Genomic DNA, 11,566 nt, shown 5'->3' with positions numbered 1-11,566 from the left:
GCACTATAAAATCCTTGGTTAACTGCGAGAGTGTACAAGTGTTAATTAAGCCTTGTATTTGCTTTTACACAGTGGCATCTCAAACATGATGGTCTGAGGTTCATGGTTATCGAATCCAAGCACATCTCTCTCTACACTAGTAAGTACAAACACATGCAAGGCAGGGTTGTGCTGGTTTCAACTGAGCCCTACATATCGTTACTGTCGGGCAGAAACCTCGTATCTCCAAGTTTCAAATATGTATGTTTTTGTTTTCGTAAAGTAAAGCCCTGCTTCACCATACAAGGCCGTCTTACAAAAGTAGTGAAAACAGCCGATCTACAAGCACACAACGCCTCGAGGTGCGAGGCGTTGTGTGGTTGTAGATCAGCTGTTTTCACTAGTTTAGTTCATTTTTTAAATGATAAATACAAAATGAACGGTTTTGGACACCCGACAACGACGATATCTTTATTTCCTTTACATCAGTTATTACTACAGTATGTGTTCATTGTTGCATTGTCACAACACGATAAACCAAAGTGGTTTACCCATATTAACCGCAGAATTAGTGAGACATATATAGTGTTTCCCATTCTGACACACCCACAAGTGTCGGTTCGTATGTGAAATGTGATCACCCATGTTGCCTAGAAATCTACTGTAGAACGTTCGTTCCTGATATTCGAAATCAGGTCACCGGTGTGTGTCTCCCTTCAAATCTAGAGTGTTGATATCTGCTGTAAGTAATCAGATCACTGATGCATATCTCACACATTTATTGTTATACATCATGGGTGCCCAAAAGGTAGATTGTGATCTACCAGTAGATCACAAAGGCTGTGCAGGTAGACCACAAGACTTGTTTTCGTAGCATGACAAAGAACCTGAAAAGACTTTTTCCCCCCACTATTTCCCATTCCATGTGTGTAATGCCGCTATTCCAAGGATGCCACACCCTGCTGCTTTGGGGTGGGTAGATCACGTTGAGCTGGTCATTCTAAAAGTAGCTCTCAAGTAAAAAAAGTATGGGCACCCCTGTTATACATGAATGTATTACTGCTATTCTGGATGAGGTGTATGCTAGAAAAGTTCCAAACGTATCCGAAGTCGGATATATCAGCCTTAACCGTTGCCAATGTTTCAGTACCAGAGGCATGCCAATGGTTGGTTTTGTGGCTCAGTCTGTGCCAAGTCACTTCTCATGATAACCCTGTGGCTCCTTCTCGCAGACGAGACTGCCTTGCTGATGAGCGATGTGGCACACATACCTCAGACAGCTGCCAGTCACACGTCTACTCTGGGCGGGCCGCTCGGCGTCGAGGCTGACATGCTGAAGGATGACCCTCGGGATACCTTCTACCACGGTAAAGCCCGATTCTAAACTCTAAAGTGTTGTTCTGTTACGTCTATTACGACCACGCTTTACTGTTACACATTGGCCAGCAGCGAGTTTAGGCATACAAAGACAAATACAACTACAAATACAACTACAGTGCTCCTTCATGCACTAAAAGCGTAGGAAGGAACCAATTCACAGTCAAATGAGAATAGGTTTTCTTTGAGACCCTTTGGGGTGATGGTGCGTTATAAATAAATTAAAAACGGAAACTTACTGCTGATAGTACCACAGTAGCAGTGCATTTTGAAACTCCCGGGCGGACACGTAACCCTACTAACCCCCATCCAGGACAAAAGCCAACGATTTTGTCATCAGGGCTCACCACAACAGAGCCAGTCAAGAGAGTGACAGACAGAAAGACAGGAAGATAAAATAAACCACAGAAACAGAGTGACTGTAAGAGAGCTACGCACACAGACAAACACGTTGTGGTTGAAGCATACAACCTGCAAGTTGTTATGCTCGCTTAAATGCATGCACTCATCTCTTCTCTGTTTGTGTTTTGTTGTGTGTGCAGTTCCCTTCATCAAAAACAAGTACCTACAAGGCGTGCTGCCTGACTGCTCCTACCATCCCAGTTACATCATCAAAGGCTTCCCTCTTATGCGGTACCAGGGATTGCAGTTCGTAAGTACTCCTTTTTAAACCACTGTTCAACTTTACCCCCTGCCCTTAACTCGCTGGGACTAAACTAATCCTAACCACAACCACTCGCGCTAAACATAAACATAACCCCACCATGAATTTCACATTTTTTTCTTGTTTTTTGGTCTTCCCAGTGTCTCTTCCAGCCCCAAAAAACCTGCACACTCAACAGTGTGCGGGCGTTCCTCTCCTTCCATTATCTGATACCTTGATGTCCAGCACCTGGCCTGAATATAGGCTTGAGATGTGCACACAATTTTGTCTATGAACAGAACAATCATGTCCCCATAAGTTCAATTACGGTATATCAGGTTTCAATAACCGTATGAGGATGCCACACACCCTGCTGCTGTCTTTTACCTGTACCATGAATGTTTACATCCTGGGCCTTTGTTCCCTTTTGTTGTCACCGGTTAATCCTTATGAGCAGAACACCTAGCTCGTATTACACGGCCACTTAGGGCTCAGCACTTTGCATTATCCAATAGTGTATCAATTATGTATGTTTTTTTGTGTTTTGTTTTTTTCCCTCACAGATCCACATGTCCTACATTTACCCAAATGACTACACCAGACTCACGCACATGGAGACGGAGAACAGTTGCTTCTACCATGAGAGCCCTTACTACCTAGAGAGGTGATTAATCGGGGGGAATATAAATAACAGTTATTATGATAACTGTCAGAGAGCACAGTCAAGGGTATTAGCCATGGTTGTGACTCAAGGGGTGGTTGTGAGGGGGGTTCATATTCTGGTGCAGAGGAATAGTGTGTGATTTAATATGTTGCTTCCTGTTTTCGTAGTCAAAATGAAATTTGAGTCCTGTCTGGGAACCAGTTGAGGGCGCTAATATACAGTAAGCAGTGTTCACTGCAGTTATTCCCAGTATTGCCAATAGAGGGTGCTGCTTGATAACATGTACAGAGGTTCTGTTGTGCAAAAGGCTGATTTAGTTCAGATTCCCCTTAAAAGATTAACTTAGTTGAGTAGTTCACACAAAAATGACTTTTTTTCTATCAGTTACACACCTCATGACGCCTTTGTCACATTCCAATAATTCGATGACTGGCGGAGACTTCTCCTATTGACCGATGACCCGGTCATCAAATACTTTTTGGGGTGAACTAGTCCTTTAAGAATTATCTAGCTAATGTTCACTTATGAGTAACTTATAATTGATAAGAACGCCGTTATTTATTTCCTGTATAATGATCTATACTTTCTAACCCCAGGCATACAAAACTGCTCCAATTTGTTGTATTTAATTTTGGTCAAGTCAAGTCAAATATACCAGTTTACTGTTGTCTTTCTTCAGGTATGGATTCTCTAGATACATAAGACTGGACCATCCAGAGAAGCTGGAGAGAGAGGACAGAGTTATGGGTAGGCAGCACACACAGCCAGCACATACAGTACAGGCTTCTCTTCCATAGTCCATACTTCCATAGTTTTATTTAGTTCATTTACCGTAGTTAGTTCATTTAATTGTCTCAAGTGCAAAAATATTAACCGACATTTTGGTAATTTATTTGGTCAATAGACAACTTTGTAAAAAGTTGTAGTATGCATACAGCAGTTATTCAGCATCTCTAAGCCAAAATATGTAATAGTTATGTATATGATAATGATAGACTACAATAACCATTGTCCCCTCCTAGAAAACGTCAACATGCCAGGCTTGCCAGCCAATCACAAAAACTCTAATATAGCGCTCTAATGTCTCTCTCTCTCTCTCTCTCTCTCTCTCTCTCTCTCTCTCTCTCTCTCTCTCTCTCTCTCTCTCTCCTCTCACACACACACACACACACACACACACACTCCCTCCCTCCCTCACTCTCTTGCATCCTCGCAAAATCTGTTGAAATTTAGATTTTGGTTTCCAGCGCAATGACATGCTAGAAGATGAAGACGATGAGGGCGAAGTGCTCCCCCGTGGCGACGCAGCCAAACCGCGGCCGAAGTCGGACGATGACATTCAGCGAGACTATGGTGACGACTACGATGACTATATCCAGAAACGCAGGCGCAAGCTGTTCTCTTTAGACAAACAGGGAGCCGGAGGTGCACTCAAGAACACTTCTGACACACGCTCACGTGTATCCAACAGGAAGAAGGGAAGAGGCATAAGCCTGAAGAAAGGAGATGTCTCAGATCTCCGGCTAGATAAAAAGGCATCCGCAGTGGTAACCTCAGTACCCAACAGGATCCGGGAACAGAATGGGAGAGACCTGGCGCTAGAGAAGCAGGTGTTACCAGCAGTAAAGATCAAACAACCAGCTGCACGTAGACCGGTGAAGAGGAAGAAGGTCAGGCAAGCAGTGACAGACGTCAGACCAAAACAGAGAAACTCAGGGCTAGCAGTGGAGAAGGAGCGACCCAGACCAGAGGTGAGAGGGCAGGCCAGGGAAAAAGAAAGCCCCACGGATCCGTCACAGCAGCCCCAGGTGCTCTCTGAATGGAGTCACACCCAGAAGACTGTACAAGGAAGGGAAGACAACCTAGTGCAAGGGATGAAATACGTACAATTCCAAGTGCCAGACCAGATCGATTCTTTCGACAAGGCCACAGTCAGCCAGCGACCGAGTTACATGAACCGTACTGTAGAACTCCGGCCAGCGGTCACCAGGAACTCCACCTCTCCACCGAAATTGCAGCTGAACCAGCAGGAGGAAGTGAACCAGATGGACCTCAGGGAGCTGGAGATGAAGCTGAACGTGCCTTTACCGCTGGAGAGGGACAACACCATCCACAAAGCTAGAATGACTAGAATGACTACAAAGCACAGAGAATGGCTGGACACCGGAGCAGAGGAGGAGAAGTCCGACAGGAAGGGAGAGGAGCGAAAAGAGTACGGCAGGGAGGGCGAGAAAGACTCGTTGTGGGAGGCGGGAAGAGAGACAGAGGGCGGAGAAGAGGAGATGATCTACGAGGTTTCGCCCCCTCCAGTGTTTGACCCCACGGTCAACTGGAGGCAGACCTTCCAAGTCAACCACCTGGACCTACAGTCGCTGCGATCCGATTGGATAGACCTCCGCTGCAATGTGTCCGGCAACCTCATACTTTCCTCCAGTGAAGCTCAGCCCCTCGTCAATGCCTTCATGGAGAGACTCAACTACAAGCATCACGGGTACGTGCTTTATCCCTCACTGCAAATGAAATATTCCTTTATGAAACATCATTAGGCCGTTATTATTTCTGGGAAGCATGTCTTTTCTGTGGAATTACAAACCATAGCCATTTGTGTTCCTCTCCTTCCAGGCGGTTCTCTCTTGTTCGGGTCATTAATGTGGAGAAGAGAGCCGATGCGGTCCAGGGCAACCGCTACCTCCTGGAGCTGGAGCTGAAGGACCTGAATGGCCAGCTGCTCCGTCTGTCACGCTACGTCTACGTTCTGATTCGCCGCAAAAGACAGCGCCCCAGGGAGTTCATGCTTAAGCGCTCCGTCCCCGAAACTGTGCTCTGTAACCCGGTGGGCCTTCATTGGAACCCTCTTGCTACAGTGCATTTCATAGTGCCAGGTACTATACACACACCAAAGGGGACGTTTTGCCATTTCAGTGGCTAATATTATGTAGATAGAATGCAGGTGCAAAACACATCAAAACATTTGCATAATTCAATACAATGGGAAAACTTTCATTTGGAGAATGAATTTGTTACATTTATGAAAACAAAGAAAACACTACTATTATATAACACAATAAAAGGAAGACTCTTTTGAATATTTCTTTAATATTTACCCTGCACATGAGCTTTTCGTTTTGTAGTTTATAACATTGTTGTACATAACTTCTGAACTATTCAGAACTATAGCAAAATAGCAGTGTATGCTTTAGCGTGTGGTTACGTTGTGGTTAAGATTCAGAGATATTTCTGTGTCATTCCCTTCAGTCTGTCAGTCTGTCTGCCTTCATTGACTTATTATCAGGCTTTAAGATAACAATGCTTTTCCCCCCGTCTGTCACAGTGAAGAACCAGGCCCGCTGGGTGAAGCAGCTAATCGCTGACATGGAGACGTTGTACAGAGACACGGGAGACCTCAACTTTAACCTCATCATCACCGACTACAACAGCACAGATATGGACGTGGAGAAAGCTCTGCAAGCCTCCACGCTCCCTAGGTACAACTGTTGGATTTGTCTTTGAATCAGTTTAGCTTATATCCGTCATCTATCCATATGACTGAAGAGAGCATTTGTGCCTGTGCGTCTGTGGGAGAGTTTCCCAAGTTTGTGCATCTACTTATGTTTTTGTTAACGAGCTTCTTGTTAAATGTGAATTCACATAAATATGTTAAATAAATGTGTGTTTGTGTGTGTGTGTGTGTGTGTGTGTGTGTGTGTGTGTGTGTGTGTGTGTGTGTGTGTGTGTGTGTGTGTGTGTGCGTGTGCGCGCGCGTGTGTGCGCGTTCTTTGGCGTGGGCTCTTCCAGGCACCAGTACGTGAAGCTAAGTGGGAACTTTGAGCGCTCTGCTGGGCTACAGGCAGGCATCAACCTCATCACAGTGAGTCACATCATTGCACTTCATTACGTCTCATTACAAGCATGAACCAGCACCTTTTATCAAGCACTGACATGAGATACATTGCATTTAATCTCTGTCTACCCTCGCTCTCTCCCTGTGTCTTATAGGAAGACCACAGCATTGTGTTTCTGTGCGACTTGCACATCCATTTCCCCCCCTCCATCATAGACACCATCAGGAAACACTGTGTGGAGGGCCGCATGGCCTTCGCCCCCATAGTGATGAGACTGGACTGTGGTGCTACACCGAGGCAGCCCCGAGGTACTGACAGAACTGACAGACCATGAGAATGCTTGTTTTTTCTGTTTTCTGATGCCTTGCGTGCAGCATCTCACTATATCTGTGGTTCTCAAAGTGGGACCCCCAGGAGTACTTGAGGTGGTTCCAGGGCGTCCCCAGCAGAATCACTTCAACTACTTTAACCCCTATATACATTGGCTATTTGAAAATAGACAATGTGGGCTTGTAGATTTGCTATTTTCAAAACATTTGGAATATTTTTGAAACATGATTAACAACACAAATCTCATATGAGGTCACAAAATATTTTCAGATGACTGTGGCCAAATACATATATATTTTTCGGTCCTTCCTTGACATGAGAACCACTGCGCTACATAAGCACGCACACTTAAAACGCATCATGTCCACTGTGTTGCAGGTTACTGGGAGGTCAATGGCTTTGGCCTGCTGGGGCTCTATAAGACCGACCTGGATGCCGCCGGAGGCATGAACACCAGGGAGTTCACGGACCGCTGGGGAGGAGAGGACTGGGAGTTACTGGACAGGTAAAGGCCTGTCTATCTGAACCCAACACACCAGATGTAGTTTTGAGGTCGTCATTCCATTAGTTGTTCATTAGTTCAGTGGTTTTCAACCTTTTCAGGCCGCGACCCCCAAAATAACCATATTTTAACTGGGGACCCCCCATCCTGACGAGCACTAACAGTTGAGGCATTACATTTTGTATAACACAGTTCTATTGTGAAAATAGCAGATCTACATGCTTGTTGTGAGCATGTAGATCTGCTATTTTCACAATTTCTTTCTCTAACATTTGACAATTTGGACAATATTTAATTTGTCATTTTAGAGGTATTAAAGTCCTTAAATTGTCACTTTAGAAATGTGCATATACCTTGAGTCTATACACTTAAACTTCATGTTGGTTTCTTTACTGTTGAGTGAGTTGCACATTAAGTTAATCATCTGGGGACCCCCCCCCCCCCCCCCCCCCCCCGACCACCAGGTTGAGAATAGCCTAGTAAACGACCAACTTCAAGGTTGAGAACCTTACATATTAGTTAATTAGGTGTTCCCTGTATCAGTCCATTGTTGAAAGGGAATTGGCACGGGGCAGAAAGCTCAGGCTGTCATGCAGCCGTTCATTAGCAGCAGGTGTACATGTGATCCACAATGAAGTGGATCATCAGTTGGATCGAAACTACCGTAGGCCTGTCGCAAATAATTGCAATTATTTGAGATAATAGCAGTTATTTTCCATGTTTAGTGTTGACGATGATCTACTCACTGTACTTTTTTGTAATGGAAACCAGCTGATCAGAACTCTCTCTGTCTCTCTCTCGCTCTAGGCTCCTCCAGTCGGGTTTGGAGGTAGAGAGGATCTTCCTGAGGAACTTCTTTCACCACTACCACTCCAAGCGTGGCATGTGGAACCGGCGCACACAGTCCGACTCCAGGTAACCCTGCATTCGTGTCTACCTTGATCGTTGCCACGGCCTCGGTGAACAGAGCACTTTAAAAGAGAAAAGGAAAAAGGAAACCACCAACCATTCTTATTGACGGTAATGCCTGTGTGGAAGGACCGACTGAGAATGCGGGATCGGATGTTGTTCCATGTCAGTTGAGTTCCCTGAGACGGTGGCTCCAGTCTTAAGTGGTGAAAAAATACTGTTGAATGCATAGAAGCTACTACTGACTGTCACTGCTGAGAACTGAATTTGTGCAAGATGTTACTGATGTAACTCTGGATGTACTACTGAGTACTATTAAGGTACTGGCAGATATTTGCCATTGACTACACAGTGCTGTGTCTGAAGATACTACTGCGAACTCTTGCTGAGTGGAGCTGTGAGGATGTGCACTCAATGCTGCTGTATCATTCATCCAAAGAAAGATACTCTCCAAGACTCCAGATACGTACGGTACTGCTATTGCTCGCACACGCACTGCCTGCCTGTGCCTACACACACACACACACACACACACACACACACACACACACACACACACACACACACACACACACACACACACACACACACACACACACACACACACACACACACACACACACACTCACACACACACACACACACCACAAGCACATAGATACAGTAGATATCTACACTCCAACCAACCTCTGCTTAAGTCGGTTGAACCCTTGAATCGTGGGATTCTATCACGGTCAATTCCTCCAAGTGGAACTGGAGAACAGTGAGGTTTTTAGGTCTTGTTGACATAATTACCATTATGTCTGTTTTTTGTTATGTATGTGTCATGTCATAAATGATGGAAGCCTTCTATTTATTACTCCTATGACAATAGGGTTGTTTTTTATGTTACTCTAAATGAGAGAATATACTGTAGACATACCTCGGCTCTCCCAATCTGACAAATCACCATTTCCGTGTCTTTACATCACAGCTCACAAGTTAATTGTGCCTTCTGCGAAACATATTCAGGAATGGAATAAAGTTTTGCCTGGTTAGTCTGAAAGAACAGCCTCGCACTGCACAGCGAGATGTTGTTTTTTTTTATTATTATGAACACCTCGAGATGTTGTCAATGATCATAGTTGGATTGAGGCCATGGCTACACGGAGCTGGATATTTGTGAATCTAGACATTTTTTGGTGCTGTTGGGGCTTGTAGCCACACGAAGCTGGATATTTTGGCCGTGAATCTGGATATTTTTCAATCCAGATAAATAAGTGGAGACACTGAAAAATATCCGCTTCACTGGATCCGTGTAGTCATGATATAAGACAGAAAGACAGATACACTTCAATCAGATAACAACTGATGCCACATTTAAGTCGCTTTTGTGAATAACATTAAAGCAAATGTGGCTTAGTTGTTGCTGAAATACTGTATTGAACAAAGATTTATCCAGACACCGCTGTGGAGGAGTCCTTAAACCAGTATGTTACCAACATTTTTACTATATTGAAAAATGATATGACAGACAATTGAAATCAGCAGATTGAAATCACTCTGCGGAAGGAAATATACATTTTCAAACTAAAAATATTGTCTGTTCCAATTTACACACATTCATTCAATTGTGCAAATCATTGCCATAGGCCATGAAAAATCATCTACACAGAAACGTAATCGTTAGTGTTACATTAACACTGATGATTGTATCCTATATTAAAATTGCCTATTGGGTGGGCGGGCGGACAGTGTACATCACCAACGTAACATGCGTTGCAGACCTGCGATGCGCACCATTGCTCCGATCCGCACCACACTTGACACCAGCACTGGTCAGGGGTCTGCCATCAGAATAGCCACCCCAGGCCCACGTGTGGCCAGGCCCTCCTCTTGGATGCTGCCTTAATATATGCCACATTTACTCCTTGGGTAACTGCAATGAAAGCTCATCTGAGCCATTCCAGTTCCTGAAGCCATCTGCTTGCGTGTGTGTGTGTGTGTGTGTGTGTGTGTGTGTGTGTGTGTGTGTGTGTGTGTGTGTGTGTGTGTGTGTGTGTGTGTGTGTGTGTGTGTGTGTGTGTGTGTGTGTGTGTGTGTACACACATGCACACAAAATATAAAACTATTACCATTTCAGATTGTAGGTTCACAGAAATGCGGTACTCCAGTCACTCCATCTCTTTGCACTCTTTTATCAGTGAACCTACAAGATTTTAAATGAGCAGTTTGTCATTTTTAATTTAACTTCTCAAGTTGTCGTTCTGAATGTTGAAATAGTATAAAAGAGAATGGAAATAACATTGTGTTGCTAGTTTTGAAGAAAATTTGATCTCATGTATTTATCAAATTGTTTTTATTATTACTATTATTTAAGATAAGTCTCATGGCAGCTTTCTCTGAATATTCACATTCCTCTCTATTATTTGTTTTCTCAGATTTATGCATAATCGCAGTAAGCCAAATCATTTTAGTTTGACAAAACACTACATCATTTTGGCCTGTCTCAAGTTTTGTCTGCAGCTGAACATTGTGATATACAGTGTAGATAACCTGAAAGTGGTACTATCATCTCATGAGCTCTACAAACACCTTTCAAACAAACAAATGTCAGTACAGTATCGTGTGCACAATCGCACGTCAGAACTGTCCATTAGGTTTTGGAGCTATGGCCTCAGTGTGTGTACTATATCGTCGTTGTCGGGTGAAAACCTTGTATGTCCAAAACCGTTCGTTTTGCATTTATCATTTTAAAAATGATTAAACTAGTGAAAACAGCCAATCTACAAGCACACAACGCCTCGCACCGCGTGGCGTTGTGTGCTTGTAGATCTGCTGTTTTCACTACTTTTGTCCGACGGCCTTGTATGATGAAGCAGGGCTTTGCTTTGCGAAAGAACATACACATTTGAAACTTGGAGATACAAGGTTTCCACCCGACAACGACAATATGATGTTTGATGACATTTATACTTGGATGTGCAGTGCACTGCAAATAGCTGATCAACAAGCTCCCAAAGCGTCACAGCGCAACACGTCGTGAGCTTGTAGATTCTATTTTCGGTGCACACCATTGCAGTGCAAATAAGTATAAATCACCCTTATATGGTTTTCTATCACATTTGCCTTCTGATTCAATAATGCCCTTTATGGTCTCTTTGAAAGCTCGTGCTGCTATGAACATTCTGTAGTGTTTTTTTTTTGGTGATTTGTTTGGTTTTTTGTCCTCCCAACAATTGTCTTGATATACCAAAGTATTCGGGCTTCTGCAATCTACGATTTATGATAATTTCAAAGGACCGTTTTCTTTTATTTTCTTCTATTTTCTCTTTTTCTTT

At 43.8% G+C, this 11,566-nt stretch overlaps 1 protein-coding gene across 1 annotated transcript in view; it reads left to right on the top strand.

Moving 5' to 3' along the window:
- b4galnt3b (beta-1,4-N-acetyl-galactosaminyl transferase 3b) overlaps window positions 1-8,256 on the top strand; it is a gene marked incomplete at both ends in the record, with an annotated part of 27,691 nt that extends 19,435 nt beyond the window's left edge. The window contains 12 exons of the mRNA XM_080736914.1: window positions 73-139; window positions 1,212-1,346; window positions 1,899-2,008; window positions 2,563-2,663; window positions 3,343-3,410; window positions 3,897-5,154; window positions 5,286-5,545; window positions 5,995-6,148; window positions 6,459-6,531; window positions 6,660-6,813; window positions 7,214-7,340; window positions 8,145-8,256. Of these exons, the coding sequence (XP_080593040.1) occupies window positions 73-139; window positions 1,212-1,346; window positions 1,899-2,008; window positions 2,563-2,663; window positions 3,343-3,410; window positions 3,897-5,154; window positions 5,286-5,545; window positions 5,995-6,148; window positions 6,459-6,531; window positions 6,660-6,813; window positions 7,214-7,340; window positions 8,145-8,256 (2,619 nt within the window). The remainder of the gene's footprint in view (window positions 1-72; window positions 140-1,211; window positions 1,347-1,898; window positions 2,009-2,562; window positions 2,664-3,342; window positions 3,411-3,896; window positions 5,155-5,285; window positions 5,546-5,994; window positions 6,149-6,458; window positions 6,532-6,659; window positions 6,814-7,213; window positions 7,341-8,144) is intronic.
- Between the last annotated feature and the right edge of the window lie 3,310 nt (window positions 8,257-11,566).

The sequence above is a fragment of the Nannobrachium achirus genome (genome assembly GCF_963921795.1).
Source record: "Nannobrachium achirus genome assembly, chromosome: 11".
NCBI classification, from domain to species: Eukaryota; Metazoa; Chordata; class Actinopteri; order Myctophiformes; family Myctophidae; genus Nannobrachium; species Nannobrachium achirus.
Note: the sequence above shows the minus strand (reverse complement) of the source record. Positions and strands in the feature narration are given on the sequence as shown.